At 41.6% G+C, this 17,463-nt stretch overlaps 1 protein-coding gene across 2 annotated transcripts in view; it reads right to left on the bottom strand.

Moving 5' to 3' along the window:
- ZFYVE26 (zinc finger FYVE-type containing 26) overlaps nucleotides 1-17,463 on the bottom strand; it is a 70,389-nt gene that overhangs the window by 49,032 nt on the left and 3,894 nt on the right. For both annotated transcript variants that reach the window (XM_053602389.1, XM_053602390.1), the window contains exons 4-10: nucleotides 11,403-11,492; nucleotides 8,344-8,866; nucleotides 7,565-7,695; nucleotides 6,598-6,762; nucleotides 6,364-6,452; nucleotides 4,106-4,269; nucleotides 1,310-1,513 (exon numbers count right to left, since the gene is read on the bottom strand). In XM_053602389.1, the coding sequence (XP_053458364.1) occupies nucleotides 1,310-1,513; nucleotides 4,106-4,269; nucleotides 6,364-6,452; nucleotides 6,598-6,762; nucleotides 7,565-7,695; nucleotides 8,344-8,866; nucleotides 11,403-11,492 (1,366 nt within the window). The remainder of the gene's footprint in view (nucleotides 1-1,309; nucleotides 1,514-4,105; nucleotides 4,270-6,363; nucleotides 6,453-6,597; nucleotides 6,763-7,564; nucleotides 7,696-8,343; nucleotides 8,867-11,402; nucleotides 11,493-17,463) is intronic.

Raw genomic sequence — 17,463 nt, 5'->3', positions numbered from 1 at the left:
AAAAAAAAAAAAGTGAAACAGAACAGGAAAATAATCCCGGGCAGGGGTCCTCAAACTATGGCCCGTGGGCCACATGTGACAGTGTGATTGTATTTGTTCCTATTTTGTTTTTTTACTTCAAAATAAGATATGTGCAGTGTGCATAGGAATTTGTTCATAGTTTTTATTTTAAACTATAGTCCGGCCCTCCAACGGTCTGAGGGACAGTGAACTGGCCCCCTGCTTAAAAAGTTTGAGGACCCCTGATAAAGAGTGTGCTCTGTTTGGAAGAGTAATTATACTTCTTTAAAACTTGGTTTCAGTTCAGGTGTGGTAGCTCATGCTTGCAATCTCGGTGCTCTGGGAGGCTGAGGTAGGTGGATTGCTTGAGCTCAAGAGTTTGAGACCAGCCTGAGCAAGAGCAAGACTCCTTCTCTACTAAAAAATACAAAAATTAGCTGGGCATTGTGGCAGGCACTGTAGTCCCAGCTACTCTCGAGGCTGAAGCAGGAGGATTGTTCGAGCCCAACAGTTTGAGGTTGCTGTGAGCCAGGATGATGCCACGGCACTACCCAGGGTAATAGAGTGAGACTCTGTCTCAAAAAAACAAACAAAAACAGACTTGGTTTCAGTATATATAGAGAGAGGGTATCAAAAAAATGTATACATATTTTAACAATCTTGATGGAAATAAAGTTGATTATCCCCCAAAAGTGTCTGATTTGCAGGTAAAATGGATGTGCATAGCATGTCTAGTATGCTTGTCAGCAACATTACCTTCAGTTCAGCTTCATAAAGTAATACATAGAAACATTGCTTAGAATGTGTACACATTTTTCGGCACCCTCATAGGGTATTAAAATTATAATACTCAATACATATCAATAATGCTTGTTATATATTGTATCTTGCATCTCTTATAATTACGGACATCTTATAAATACATGACATGGGGGTATTACAATTTTAATACAGTTTTCCTTTTTTTAAATTGTGTACGCATTCTTTTGGCATGCTCTAGATGTACACATACATATGTCAACACATGAATTACACACAAGGAGCAAACTGGAGTGGCAGGTGGATTGCAGTTAAAGGAAAAAGGAATCTGGAAAACACTGCACTAAGTGCTCAGAATCCATTAAAATTTATGCAGTCACTGGCTTTCTCCATGTCTCTTTGATGTGATAAATGGATGAAATTATTCCTGAGCACCATAAAATCAAGGCCACTCCCCTTCCCAATCTTGATGAAAGAGGATAACTACACAAAGCACTCACTGGGCTAGGTTGTCACCAGCTTATGCCAGGGATGGGGGGAAGCACTGTACCTGGGGAGGAAAGAGAGTCAACCGCTGGCTCCAGAGCTGAGGCCTTGTCCTCAGAGGGGCCGTGCTGGCAGTCCCGACACCGAGAGTGCTGGTGAGAGTTCACACAGATGGCATAGATGGCATACTTCATGGCACAGAAGCCCTGATAGAGTGTGACGGTCTGACACTGACTCAGGTGCTCAGGGACGAGGGTATCAGCTGAATCTGAATTATAAAAAGAAACAGGAAGAAACTGAGTAATTCTTTCAGGTATGGGATGCAAATATGCCTGATGTACAGAGATGCTGTGGTTGTAGGTTCTTCCCCTCTCTCCTTTCTGTCAACCTGATCTGAGTCCATCCCAGGCCTTTCCCTCTAGTCAGTACCAACTTTTAGTCCCCTCCATTTCCTTTCCCGCATGACTTCCCTTCCACATAGGGAAGGGAAAGCTACACGTGTCATGGCCTCTACATGACACGATTGCCCAGGGCCAGGGCTTGCAAGCACGTCAGATTGAGTGTGTCCTTAACTTTTGTATCTTAAATCCTCTCTTGCCTCACCCTAGTCCTGGTCCTATTATTAACCCTGTTTTGCCTTTTCCAACTTCAATTCCAAATGTATCCCATGGGGTTGCCCAGAGTTAGATTTAAAATACCATACTCTGTCCAGACACAGTGGCTCATGCCTATAATCCTAGCACTTTGGGAAGGTGGGGCAGGTGGATTACATGAGCTCAGGTGTTTAAGACCAGCCTGAGCAAGAGCAAGACCCTGTATCTACTAAAATAGAAAAATTAGCTGGGAGTTGTGGTGGGCACTGACAGTTACTCAGGAGGCTGAGGCAAGAGGATCACTTGAGCCTAAAAGTTTGAGGTTGCTATGAGCTATGATGACTTCAGGGCACTCTACCCAGGCACAGAGTGAGACTCTGTTTCAAAAAAAAGTAGAAAATGCCATGAAGGCTATGTTAACCAGTTCGATGAAAATATTTCAAACTGTATATAAAACCAGCACATTGTACCTCATGATTGCATTATTGTACGCAGCTATGATTTAATAAAAAAAAAGTAAAGTAAAATACTGTACTCCTTCTGAAGGTTTTTATACTCGTGCATAGAAGCTATACTTCTAGTTCCTGTAGGAAATATGCTAAACAAGTTGCCTATATTTCCAGAAAAAAAATGGAATAATAACACCGGTTTTTCCAATTTGTAGTAGGTTCTTTTGAAAAATCAATGAAACAGTATCTAGGCTGGTAAACCTGTACTGCTATATGAGAAAGTTTGTATCTTTCTAAGGCTTGGCACCTGTAGCTCCGTAGTTAGGGCACCGGCCACATACACCTGGGCTGGTGGGTTAGAACCCAGCCCAGGCCTGCTAAACAACGACAACTACAACCAAAAAACAGCTGGGCGTTGCGGTAGGCACCTACAGTCCTAGCTACTTGGGAGGCTAAGGCAAGAAAATCACTTAAGCTCAAGAGCTTGAGGTTGCTGTGAGCTGTGATGCTATGGCACTTTACTAAGGGTGACATGGTGAAACTGTCTCAAAAAAAAAAAATAATAAGGCAAATGTCCTTGACCTTTGTGGCAGGTTGTGACTATACAATGATACGATTTTTGAGAGTAAAAAGAAAAGACTTCTTCCATAATGCATATGTGCATCAAAATACCACATTGTATCCCATAAATAGATAAAATTATCATTTGTCAATTAAAAATAAGATAAAAATGTAATCTTTTTTTTTTTTTTTAAGACAGAGTCTTAAGCTATTGCCCCAGGTAGAGTACCATGGTGTCATAGCTCACAGCAACCTCCAACTCTAAGGCTCAAATAATCCTCTTGCCTTAGTTTTTCCATTTTTAGTAGAGACAGGGTCTTGCTTTTGCTTAGGATGGTCTCAAACTTGTAACTCAAGTGATCCATCCACTTCGGCCTTCCAGAATGCTAGGATTATAGGTGTGAGCCACCATGCCCAGCCCAAAAGCAAGCTTCTTAATGGGGTCTTGAATTTAAGTAAAGATTCAAGGCTAAACCAAGTCTTTGTTATCGTTTCAAGCAAATCTTTCTTCTAAACTCTTGATCTGTTTCATAGCATATGAAGCAGGTATAGGAGTGAAGGAAGGCTCAAAATGTATTCTGAGAAAGCTTACGAAGCATGACGCGATGCTCTAAGAATTTGTATGAACACAGACAGTAACAATGCTGTGTATTCCAAGGGCAGATCCTAATTTTGATTCATTGGAAGGAGTAGACTAGTGGTTCCTGAGATGGTTCCACAGGGACAAAGAATGTGAGAATGTGTTCATGGGATTCCCTACAGCTCACCAAGAAAGGAAAGGAATACCTCTCCCTGCATTCCATAATCTGATTAGGACAAACAGAGCTAATTTGGAGGATACCTGCTAGCCCCCTCTCTTGACAAATCTCAGTTATAACATATAGATCAGCGGTTCTCAACCTGTGGGTTGCAACACTTTTGGGGGTCGAACAACTCTTTTACACGGCACAATTCATACGATTTATAACAGTAGCACAATTACAGTTATGAAGTAGCAATGAAAATAATTTTATGGTTGGGGGGCACCACAACATGAAGAACTATATTAAAGGTTGCAGCATTAGAAAGGTTGAGAACCCTGTGAAGCTAGTGAATGATGCCCCATGAATATATCAATGTACACAGCTATGATTTAATAAAATTAAAAAAAAAAGAAAGGTTGAGAATCACTGATCTAGATTAATCTTATGCTGGAAGAAATATATGCAAGATTGTCCAAAGGGGGAATCCTGGGTAAGTCCCCCCATTCCAACTCACCATGTTCTTGCTGGAGGTTCTCAGCTGGCACCTTCTGTAAGAGCTTGAGAACATCTTCCTCCCTGAGGGCTGGAAGGTTTGTAAGGTGATGCAGAGTGTAGAGGACTGAGTGGCTATCTCCACCATGTAAATGACACAAGAGATCTCTTTTTGGTATGGGGTTGCTGAAAGGGAAAGTTGAGAGGATAAAAGGGAGGCAGTTTGTATTACTGCCCTGAAGAAAGCCCATTCCCTTTGTTCTTCCTCTTCTGCCTATAACACTACAGGTTTCACTTCCCCAAACATTAAATTCTCGCTGTCCTGGGACAGACAGTAACATTTATTTATTCTCAGAGACGTACATCCATTTCATCAGCTCTGTTTGTCTGGAAAGGACCTAGAAAAAACCTTTCTGGTCAATAGGGGCTAGAAAGGTCCCGTAGATTAAATTTCTAATTTCTTTACTCTCTCTACCTTCAAACTGACTCACGCTTCTCTGGCTTTGAGTAAGAGCCCCTTGCTACTTCTCCCTCTGCCCTCTCTACTTCAGGACGTGCTGGTGACGTGTGAGAGGAACAAGATAGGAAGCCAGATCTAGGCTAAGTTATCAGGAAATGCAGGGCCTTGCACACACAGAGTTCGATCAGCATATGCTGAATAAAAGTGTGATTAGCTTTTTTTCAGCTGGAGATGCCAGTAATTCACCAAAATGACAAACACAAAGTGAAAGAGGAGAAGCACCTGATACATGTTCTCTAGGCCTTTTAGAAAACATGGAGTTGGCTCGGTGCCCCTAGCACAGTGGTTACGGCACCAGCTACACGCACTGAAGCTGGTGTGTTCGAGCCCGGCCCGGCCTGGCTAAACAACAATGACAACTGCAACAACAACAACAACAAAAATAGCCGAGCATTGTGGCGGGCACCTGTAGTCCCAGCTACTTAGGAGACTGAGGCAAGAGAATTGCTTAAGCCCAAGAGTTTGAGGTTGCTGTGAGCTGTGATGTCACAGCACTCTACCGAGGGTGACATAGTGACAAAAAAAAAAAAAATACAAAAAAAAGAAAACATGGAGTGTTCTTTTGGCCACATATATGTGAATCTACAAGATACTGTATACATCAAGAGAATGGGTACTGTTCAAAAAGGCAAGCCACACAAATGTCACCATGGCAAAACTGGAAGAGTCTACAATGTTACCCAGCATGGTGTTAGTACTGTTGTGAATAAACAAGGGCAAGATTCTTGCCAAGAGGATTAATGTTTGTATTGAGCATATTTAGCACTCTAAGAGCCAAGATAGCTTCCTGAAACGCATGAAGGAAAATGATCAGAAAAAGAAGGAAGCCAAAGAGAAAGGTACCTGGATTCAACTGAAGTGCCAGACTGCACCACCCAGAGAAGCCCACTTTGTGAGAACCAACGGAAAGAAGCCTGAGCTCCTTGAACCCACTCTCAGGGTTCCCACTCCCATAAATTCATGGCATTATAGGCAGATAGCATAGCACACAGGAGAACCAAGAGAACCAAGGTAACGATGATATTAGCTGCTGGAACCTATTTACTCCCCAGGAATTCATGGCATAATAGGTGTTCAGCATACCACATATGGTAACCAAGAGACCTCATGTAACAGTAATATAAGGTGCTGGAACCTATTCCCCATGAATTCACGGCATAACAGTCATACAAAGCTTTATCACGTTTAATGGTAAGGTGCCTCCCTGAGCTACTGGAACCTCTTCCCTATGAATTCATGGCATGATAGCTATTAAAAATAAAAGCCTACTAGTACTGTTAAAAAAAAAAATGTGATCCAGGACAACATATGACGAAGAATGCGGATGACATTTACTAGCTATGTGTGACTTTGGGTGAGTTATTTTATTTACCATCTCTGGACTTCAGCTGGCCCACCTTTACAATGAGGATAATACTGGTATCTACCTCGCAGGGCTATTGTGAGGCATTAGTGAAATCATCCATGTAAAACCTTGGAGCAATGCCTGGCACATAATAAATGCTCAGGAAATGAGACCCATTATTCGTTTTCATTATTGCCATCCTAAAACTACCCTCTAAATATGACCTGCTGGCCCTGGTGAAGACAATCATTACTTATGTTCCCTTCCTGTTTTAATAGTTGCAACAACTAGCAGAAGCAGGTCAACATTTCAATCCAAAACATTTATGTGGATGATGTGTTGAAATGGCCACACATGGGGTACAGGGTGAAATGTGTCTGATGGTGGGAAGCGGGCTGACTGCACAGGGCCATACCTGCTGTGCTGAACGCACCACTCCAGGACCTCTAGGTGAGCCCACAACCCATCACAGGCATCCTTGAGGAGCTCATCACAGCTTTGGTCCTATTTGATATGGGAGAAGAAAGAGATGCTAACTCAGGCACCTGAGGGCAGAGATTGTGACTGACTTTAGGACCCTGTATTCTGTGTAAGCCCAAAGCTTCATGGAAGTCACTTCCAGAGCAGCATGGGATACAGATGAGCTTACTTGGGTCCTGTGCAGTGCCTGGAGCAGCCTTTTGGCTGATTCTAGGCTCTGGCAATGTGTCCAGCCCAGGAGCACGAGCAGGCGACTGAGAGGCCTGAATTCTCTATCTAGAAGGCAGCTGAGACTCAGGAAGTCTTCTTCTTTCAACAGTGTTAGAGCTGTTACCTGTAAATCAAAAGAGGCTGCGTTAGGTAGCTGTGTGGACTAGAAAGAATGAGTTCCAGCTTACTGGTTATTAAGAAAGAAGTTAGCTGAGCAAGAATGAGACCCTCTCTCTACAAAATGGAGAAGAATCAGCCAGACATGATGGCGCATGCCTGCAGTTCTAGCTACTCTGGAGGCTGAAGAAGGAGGAGCTTAGGAGCTCGAGGTTGCTGTGAGCTATGATGATGTCCCTGTACTCGGGCTGGGGTGACACAGTGAGACCCTGTATCCAAGAAAAAAATATATATAAGAAGCTTTTTAATACAGTAACAGAAGTGGCAGTTGAATAAAATAAACGTTTATGGAACACCAGATAGCAAGTTCCTCGAAAGCAGGGACTGTGGTAACCCCAGATCCCAGCACAGTAATTGACACATAGGTTGAGATTAATAAAAACCTATCAAATAAAACTGAAGCTCAGTTGTAATCTGAAAGGAAAAGGTTGGGAAAAGGGAATTAAATTCCCTTGTCAGCATATTGCTGTGACTGTCTTTCTTTCTCCTACCCTCCAGAAAGTGTACACAAATCCAGCATTTTAGTTCCTGTTAAAAGACAAACCTAAAATGACCACAACTATAAGAATGAACCGTGTTGATTCTCGGAGCCTACTTTCCTCTGGGACTGTGGGACAGACAGAACCAAATGACTTGCTACTAATTAGACTGCTTTGCATTGGTTAAATGAGTGGGAGAGAAAGGAAGGAGAAAGTCTGGGGAGAATCGTAGGGTACTTCTGTGATGGCGGATAAGGAAGTGCAACTTACCAGGATCTGCTCAAGGAAGTGCTTGCTATTGCTCAGGCAGTAGAAATAGGCCACTTTCCAGGCCTGGGCAGGGTCAGGGTTGGAGAACAGGATTAGCATTGCCCGCCCAGGGTCTAGCTGATCTGGCGAGACTGAACATCAAAGCAGATAGGGTTATGAGGAAACCAAGAACTCTTCTTTTCTCAGCAAGAGCCCATTTGAAAAAGCAAGTATCATAAGAGTTTGCTCTCATAAGTCAGCATAGTTTATCTTAAAAAGTCTTTATGTCTCAGGCCAGGCGTTGTGGCTCCCACCTGAAATCCTAGCACTCTGGGAGGCCGAGGTGGGTGGATTGCCTGAGCTCAGGAGTTTGAGGCCAGCCTGAACAAGAGTGAGACCCTGTCTTTAAAAACTAGCTGGGCATTGTGGCAGGCACCTATAGTACTAGCTACTTGGGAGGCTGAGGCAAGAGGATCACTTGAGCCCGGGAGTTTGAGGTTCCTATGAGCTATGATGCCATAGCACTCTACCTAGGACAAAAGGGTGAGATTCTGCCTCAAAAAAAGTCTTTACGTCTCTCAGTTGCTTCTGAAAAGTTCTTTCCTGCCATTACTATTACTTTATGTTTTCCCCCACCAGCTCTGTCTAACACTAGAAAATATGTACTTTTACCAAAGAACATCACACCTATTTTTGCTTACCCCTGCCTATTAGATGTCCTGAGTAACATGGAAGGCACCATCCAGGGACTGAGAGGCTGGGTATACTGGATTTACCAAAACACAAGGAAAAGCACATACCTTTTCCTGAGGTTGTGGCCCTTGGTAGCTTTTCTGTGATCTTCTCTGCGTAGGTATGGCTGTACAGAGACACCAGGCCCCGGCCGGCCTTGTGCAGCAGGCAGCTGAGCAGCCGCTCCTCCTGCAGGGGACTCCCCTCAGCCCTGCAGGCTTCTAGTAGCTCCTCACATAGGAGACGCAACTCAATCCCGAGGGGCTCTGTGGGGCAACGCAAAGTCCGCAGGGCTCCATAGATGGCATCTACTACCCCAGGGGGCCCTGGGTCAGGGCCCTGCAAAGTTGGTAGAGCGTTTCGAATGAGGTCCACCAGTGCATTCTGCAAAGTCTGGTGACAGAGACCAGTGCTGTCATCCTCCCCAAGTAGGAGTTCCAGCAGGGCCTGTGCTGGCTGGGGAGCCTGCCTCAGAAGATCCCAGAGCACAGAGACAGCTTCAGAGCTGAGCTGCAGAGTCCAGCTCTCTCTCCTCTGATTTCCGTCAGACACAGGGCCTACTGTGCCTTGTGCTAAGGTCTCATACAGCTCCTGGAGGATGAAGAGAGGGATGGATGCTGGGCAGGTCTAGACTGTTATCCCTTGTATGCTTCGATGTTTTCTTTTTTTTCAGCTCCCCCCCCACCTCCCTTTCTCTCTTTCTATATATGTATAAGTAAATAAATATATATTTTTTAATATAAAATAGTATCAGTAGCAAACAATTCTATAGTAGTTACTCTCTGCCAGACACTTTTCTAGGCCCTTTACATAGAAAATTAAATTAATCCTGGGCAGTGCCTGTGGCTCAGTCGGTAAGGCGCTGGCCCCATATACCAAGGGTGGCGGGTTCAAACCCGGCCCCGGCTGAACTTCAACCAAAAAACAGCTGGGCGTTGTGGCGAACGCCTGTAGTCCCAGCTACTCGGGAGGCTGAGGCAGGAGAATCGCTTAAGCCCAGGAGTTGGAGGTTGCTGTGAGCTGTCTGAGGCCACGGCACTCTACCGAGGGCCATAAAGTGAAACTCTGTCTCTACCAAAAAAAAAAAAAAAAAAAGAAAATTAAATTAATCCTTAAAATAACTTTAAGAGGAAAACACTACTATTATCCTATTTTACAAATGAGATTTAGGCTAAGGGAGATTAACTCAATTGTCCAGTGTTCTGGGGATCTACATGTAGGACTGCAAACTCATAGACCAGGCAGGTAAGACATTATGCCCTTCTAAAGGCATTTAAATTCAACTTTTAAAAGAACATTACATATCAGGGCCAGGCACAGTGGCTCACACTTGTAATCCTAGCACTCTGGGAGGCTGAGGCAGGAGGATCACTTGAAGTCAACTGTTTAAGACCAGCCTGAGCAAGAGCAAGACCCTGTCTCTACTAAAAAATAGAAATATTAGCCAGGCATGGTGGTGCATGCCTATAATTCCAGCTACTTGGGAGGCTGAGGCAGGAGGACTGCTGGAGCCCAGGACTTTGAGGTTGCTGTGAGCTATGATGATGCTACTGTACTCTAGCCAAGGCAACAGAGTGAGATTCTGTGTCAAAAAACCCCCCAAATCCCCCAAAACAACAACAAAAAATTACATATCAGTTTTTAGCCCCTGGCATAAATCCTAGTCATGCTTTAAGGCATAGTCCATTCCTTACCCTTTCATAAAACCTTTCCCAATATGTCTAACCCACATAACTTCAACAGAGTTAAAGTCAGTACCATATGATTTAGCACATAATTGTATCATGTGTGTATTAGTCCTTCATCCCCAAGCCCTTAAAAGTAAGAACCTCTATAACCTATCCTCTGGTTGCAAGGTGAGGGCAAAAGGAGGAAAGGGGATGGGAAGTAGGTTATTTCACACTTTTAAACACCATGTCTATAGATGGTGCTCAGAGATGCCTCTTCATTAACTGCCTCATAGCTGATGCCAAGACTATGAATCCTTGACCCAATATAAGTGACTTAAATACTACTGCAAATGTGTCTATAATTAACTGGTGGCAGGGTCATAAGCAGATCCCTACCCCCTTACTTTGCTTCTCCCACTGATATGCAAAGGATAGCGAATATCAAAAATAAGGGTTTGGACCAAAAGAGGATCATGTGGGGCATATTCTCCAAGGCTTACTCATAACTGGGTGTTTTGGACAAAGCAAGAAAGTATTTAAATACTTACATGAAAATAAGTATTGAGCCTCAGAGATGGATCCAAGACCATGAATCTTTGACCCCAATATAAGTGACTTAAATCCTGCTGTAAATGTATCTTTAATTAACTGGTGGCAGGGTCATAATGAAAATAATTTTTTTTTTTTGTGACAGAGTCTCACTATGTTTCCCTGGGTAGAGTGCCGTGGCATCACAGCTCACAGCAACCTCCAACTCCTGGGCTCAAGTGATTGATTCTCTTGCCTCAGCCTCCCAAGTAGCTGGGACTACAGGTGCCCACCATAACGCCCGGCTATTTTTTGGTTGCAGTTGTCATTGTTGTTTGGCAGGCCCGGGCTGAATTCGAACCTGCCAGCTCCAGTATATGTGGCTGGCACCCTAGTCACTGAGCTATAGGTGCCGAGCCAAAAATAAGTAACGAACTTCAGAGCATACTTCAGGTACTTCATTCGTAACTGCTACATGCAATACACATACAGTTAAGAATTAGTTTGAATCTGCCCTCAGAGAGTTGTGAGGATTAGTTCTAACATATTCAGTGCCCCTGTTATAGAAAAGACAATCAACAAATAGTAGTTCTTTTTCCCCTTTATATTTCCTACAATCTACTAGTAACATAGTTAAGCACCTTAGTTTAAATCCAAGTTATATATTCCTTCTACATAAAATGAAAAAATCTTTAATCTCTAGATACACTTAGTACTTCTGGACAATCCACCTCAAGAATTCTAAATCAGATGTTTACCCTAACTTTAAACTTCCCTTACAGGGGCCTCTACCTTGCCTTGCCTGAGAACAAAGAATAGCCAGCATAGTGGAGACCTATCTCTGCTGTGACCCAGAAGCTGAGCTTGTTGAGTTAACTGCAACCCTGGGCAATTAACTCACATGCCTAGGACCCAAGGTTCTCTCTCACCTTGAAGATGTTCTCTGGAATGTCACCAGGGAGGTCTTCTGCCAATAAAAGAAACTGAAGCTTTCTTCGGAAAACAGCTGGAAGTAACTTCTAGAAGAATCATAAGAAGTATGGAGATTAGGTATGTCCTTGACTTAACAAATTGTAAGTATCAATAAATATTTCTGTCTGGTTAGTCTTATTTCTGCTATTTCTGTAAGACAAAGTGCTTTTAACCATAGCCCATATTAGATCAGTTTCAGACTCCAAAGTCTGTTCATTTCATGTGACCTTTTTTGTCATGTGAGGTCCTTCCCCAAGAATCTTTCTTGCTTTGTCCCAAATACCTAGTTATGAGTAAGCCTTGGAGAATATGGCCCACATTTTCCTCTTCTGGTCTAAACCCTTATTTTTGATATTTGCTATCCTTTGTATATCAGTGGGAGAAGCAAAGTAAGGGGGTAGGGATCTGCTATATTTTATTTTTCTCTCATTTAATTTCCAAATGAAACAAACCTGTGGCCCACAGTTACATATTTTCAAAGAATCTTTACAAGAAGTGGAATGGTTAGGAAGTATTTTCTGATTATTTTAAGCAAAAAGGGAAACATAATCCCATGAGATGTGCCATCAGAGATCTAATGTGTAAATAGAAAGCCTCTCACTCTTCCTGCACCTGCTTGTTTCACAGTAACTTCCCTTCATCTGGTACCTAAAACTCAAAGTGTTTAATTCTCCAGACAAATAAAAAAAAAAAAAAGATTAGAATCTGGGACCAATCTTGACAAATACTACTTCAAATTAGAGACACTTGTAAATCAGGCCTCTGGATAAAGCTTCCCAAATATGAGTTTCATTGGAAGGCAAGAAGTAACTGCAGTATTGTGTGTGTGTGTGTGTGTGTGTGTGTGTGAGAGAGAGAGAGAGAGAGAGAGAGAGAGAGAGAGAGAAGGGTTTAGAATACAAGAAGACACTACCATCCATCCCATCAGAGGCTAATATGTGCTAATACATTCTTGGTCCAAAATCTCATTTCTTCTTGTATAATGCCTATGATTGGAAGTTGGTGGAGGAAATTCATGCAGGAAAGCTGAGGATTAGTGCTTCTATTGAATACTAAGAAGAAATAGATAAGATGTCTAAGACAGCAGGCTAGTAAAGATTTTAATACTTCATCTGGAATCCTAAAGACTGATTAGCTTATACTTATTCTACTGGTGAAATTACTTTAAGCACATGCAGAGTTGCAATGACTAACATTCTTGGGCAGGTGTGGTGGCTCATACCCATAATCCTAGCACTCTGGGAGGCTGAGGTGGGTGGAATGTTTGAGTTCAAGAGTTCAAGATAAGCCTGAGCAAGAGTAAGACATTGTATCCTTTTGGAAAGATGTTTGGAATAGAGAATCAAGAGATGAATCCAGCTACTTACCGTTATTTGATCTTTGACAAGCCAATTAAAAACATTCAGTGGGGAAAAGATTCCCTCTTTAACAAATGGTGCTGGGTAAACTGGCTGGCAACCTGTAGAAGATTGAAACTGGACCCACACTTTTCACCATTAACTAAGATAGACTCTCACTGGATACAAGATTTAAACTTAAGACATGAAACTATAAAAATAATTGAAGAAAGTGCAGGGAAAACTCTTGAAGGAATTGGCCTGGGTGAATATTTTATGAGGAGGACTCCCCAGGCAATTGAAGCAGTGTCAAAAATACACTACTGGGACCTGATCAAACTAAAAAGCTTCTGCACAGCCAAGAACATTGTAAGTAAAGCAAGCAGACAGCCCTCAGAATGGGAGAAAATATTTGCAGGTCATGCCTCTGATAAAGGTCTAATAACCAGAATCCACAGAGAACTCAAACGTATTAGCAAGAAAAGAACACGTGATCCCATCTCAGGGAGGGCAAGGGACTTGAAGAGAAACTCCTCTAAAGAAGACAGATGCGGGCGGCGCCTGTGGCTCAAGGAGTAGGGCACTGGTCCCATATGCCGGAGGTGGCGGGTTCAAACCCAGCCCCGGCCAAAAATCACACACACACAAAAAAACAGACAGACGCACAATCTACAAACACATGAAAAAAAGCTCATCATCCTTAATCATCAGAGAAATGCAAATCAAAACTACTTTGAGATACCACCTAACCCCAGTAAGAGTAGCCCACATAACAAAATCCCAAAACCAGAGATGTTGGCATGGATGTGGAGAAAAGGGCACACTTCTACACTGCTGGTGGGAATGCACACTAATATGTTCCTTTTGGAAGGATGTTTGGAGAATACTTAGAGACCTAAAAATAGACCTGCCATTCGATCCTATAATTCCTTTACTAGGTTTATACCCAGAAGACCAAAAGTCACACTATAACAAAGACATCTGTACCAGAATGTTTATTGCAGCCCAATTCATAATCGCTAAGTCATGGAAGAAGCCCAAGTGCCCACTGACCCACGAATGGACTAGCAAATTGTGGTACATGTATACCATGGAATATTATGCAGCCTTAAAGAAAGATGGAGACTTCACCTCTTTCATGTTTGCATGGATGGAGCTGGAACATATTCTTCTTAGCAAAGTATCTCAGGAGTGGAAGAAAAAGTATCCAATGTACTCAGCCCTACTATGAAGCTAAATTATAGCTTTCACATGAAGGCTATAACCCAACTATAGCACAAGACTATGGGGAAAGGGCCAAGGAAGGCGAAGGAAGGGGGGTGGCTTTGGCGGAGGGAGGGAAATGGGTGGGGCCACATCTACGGTGCATCTTAGAATGGGTACAGGCGAAACTTACTAAACGCAGAATACCAATGCCTACATACAGTAACTAAGAAAATGCCATGAAGGCTACGTTGAACAGTTTGATGAGAATATTTCAGATTGTATATGAAACCCGCACATTGTACCCCTTGATTGCACTAATGTACACAGCTATGATTTAACAATAAAAATAAATAAATAAATGAAAAAAATAAAAAATAAAAATAGATCTGCCATTTGATTCTATAATTCCTCTACTAGGTATATACCCAGAAGACCAAAAATCGCACTATAACAAAGATATGTGTACCAGAATGTTTATTACAGCCCAATTCATAATTGCTAAGTCATGGAAAAAACCCAAGTGCCCATCGACTCATGAATGGATTAATAAATTGTGGTATTTGTACACCATGGAATATTATGCAGCCATAAAGAAAGATGGAGACTATACCTCCTTCATGTTTACATGGATGGAGCTGGAAAATATTCTTCTTAGCAAGGTATCCAAAGAATGGAAGAAAAAGTACCCAATGTATTCAGCCCTAATATGAAACTAATTTATAGCTTTCATACGAAGGCTACAACCTAATCTCAGTACAAGAATATGGGGAAAGGAGCAAGGGAGGGGAAGGGAGGTGGAGGTAGGGTAGAGGGAGGGTGATTGGTGGGTCCACACCTAGCGTGCATCTTGGAAGGGTGCAGGTGAAGTTTACTAAGTGTAGAGTATAAGGGTTTGAACACAATAATTAAGACAATGCCATGAAGGCTATGTTAACCAGTTTGGTGAAAATATTTCAGACTGTATATGGAACCAGCACATTGTACCTCATGATTGCATTATTGTACACAGCTATGATTTAATGAAAAAAAAAAGGAAATAAAAAGAGTGAGACATTGTGTCTACTAAAAATAGAAAAACTAGCCAGGCTTTGTGGCAGGAACCAGTAGTCTTAGCTACTCTGGAGGTTGAGGCAAGAGAATCGCCTGAGTCCAGGAGTTTGAAGTCACTATGAGCTAGGGTGACGCCATGGCATTCTACCCAGCATGAGAGAGTGAAACTCTGTTTCACAAACAAAACAAAACAAAAAAAGAAATGACTAACAATCTTTTTTTTTTTTTGTAGAGACAGAGTCTCACTGTACCGCCCTCAGTAGGGTGCCGTGGCGTCACACGGCTCACAGCAACCTCTAACTCTTGGGCTTACGCTATTCTCTTGCCTCAGCCTCCCGAGTAGCTGGGACTACAGGCGCCCACCACAACGCCCAGCTATTTTTTGGTTGCAGTTTGGCCGGGGCTGGGCTTGAACCTGCCACCCTCGGCATATGGGGCCCGCGCCCTACTCACTGAGACACAGGCTTGACCCCACAGCCAAGTATTTGCTCTATGTTTCTAAGCACAGATTTTCTTTTACAAAAAAATTTATTGGTTTTGGGTGGTGCCTGTGGCTCAAAGGGGTGGGGCGCTGGTCCCATATACCTGAGGTGGTGGGTTCAAACCCAGCCCAGGCCAAAAACGGAAAAAAAAAAAATAAAATAGATTTTTAAAATTAAAAAATTTAATTATGATGGGTACATAATAGTTATATATATTTATAGGGTAAATATGATGCTTTGATGCAGGCATACAATGTGAATTAATCAAATCAGGGTAATTGAAGTATTCATCACTTCATTTCTAGCTCCATTGTTCTGGTTATTTAAAAGTATATCCTAAGTTCTTGTGGATTATAGATACTTTGTTGTAGTGTCAAATACTGTTTATTCTATCTAACTATATTTTTGTATACATTAACTATCCCCACTTCATCTTCCCCTCCCTGATAAATTTCCCAGCCTCTGGAAACCATGGTTCTGTTCTCTGTCTCCATGAGATCAATTATTTTTAATATTTAGCTCCCACATATGAGTGAGAACATAAGAGATTTATCTTTCTGTGAGCACAGATTTTCTAACCATAAAAGCAAGGCATGTTCAATGTAGAAAAATTAGGATATACAAATGAGCAAAATAAAAAAATTATAAACACACATATTACATATATATGTATATATATTTATCTCACACCAAATCTCACTGAAGGAGAAATATCATTAATCTTATAGTCTAAGGTCATTCAGACCATTCTCTATGCATATCTTTATACAATGTATACCAAATGTACTCAGTTCTAAACTGTTTTTTTTCCACATAGCAGAGTATGATCATCCTTTCATGTCACTGAAAATTCATTTACTACATAATTTTGAATAGTGGCACAGAATTTTACATATAGATATACTTCAATTTATTAACCAGTCCTGTATTGTGGACATGAGAATTTTTTCCAGTTTCCCACTAACAGAAGTAGCATAAAAGTGAACATCTAAATCTCTGTACACATACTTGTACATGTAAAAATAAATAACTGCAAGATAAAGAGGCAGAATGAAGAAGTGAATAATGTGAATGAAGGAAAGAGAATCACTGTTTCACCTACGAGTTAAAAAGGTAAGCTTTTGTCAGAAGATGAAAGCCTAGAAAAGCGAAGGCAGCCAGAAAATTCCTAAAAAAAATGAAGGCACTTGCAGGATAATGACTGATCTTGTCAAACTCTTCCAAGAGTGCATTCGACATATTGGGCCTTATTTAAAATTTTAATAATCTTTGAGGAACTGAAATATAGTCACGACTTTTAAAATAAGTAAGTAAGTCAATGGAATTTTATCAGTGAATCTGGGAAACACAAGAACAACTCCTAGACTGGGATAAGGAGCCAGGGAAGTGAAATCTACCACCTGACACAGTTGAGTAACTGTCTAGAAAACAAGCAACCAATCAGGTGTAAAGTAAGCTTGTCCAGGGGAAAGTTCATTGGGTTTGACCAATTTCATATTTATACTAAAGGGCTCCCTAATCAGTAAAAAGAGTTCTTTTCTTTTTCTCTTTGAAGATACTATTGTAACTACGGTATTACTATTTTAGCTCAAGTTTTCTATTAAGTCTGGAACCCTAGTCAACTCTTATTGATCCTAGGTTTCATTATTTTTCAACCTTGCTTCTCTTTGTTATCTGATCTGCTAGTCTTTATGTCATTTTTCATTGCTAGACAATTGGCTAAAGCCTTTTGTCTTATCCAAGAGATACATTTAGATAAACAATTTCTGTTACTTTTTGACAGCAAGGAAGGATAAACGTAAAAATGGATCTCAGGACGAAATTAAGTCTAATGATCAAGTGGAACAAAAATAAGAAAAATTAGGCTAAATTATAGACATTTAAAAAACAGAATTTCTGGTTTCTTACTTTTAAGTCCATATGGGCTAAAAAATAATGTTGAG

This window comes from Nycticebus coucang, chromosome 9, assembly GCF_027406575.1.
Source record: "Nycticebus coucang isolate mNycCou1 chromosome 9, mNycCou1.pri, whole genome shotgun sequence".
Taxonomy (NCBI): Eukaryota; Metazoa; Chordata; class Mammalia; order Primates; family Lorisidae; genus Nycticebus; species Nycticebus coucang.
The sequence above is the reverse complement of the archived record's forward strand: the minus strand, read 5'-3'. Positions and strand labels throughout refer to the sequence as shown.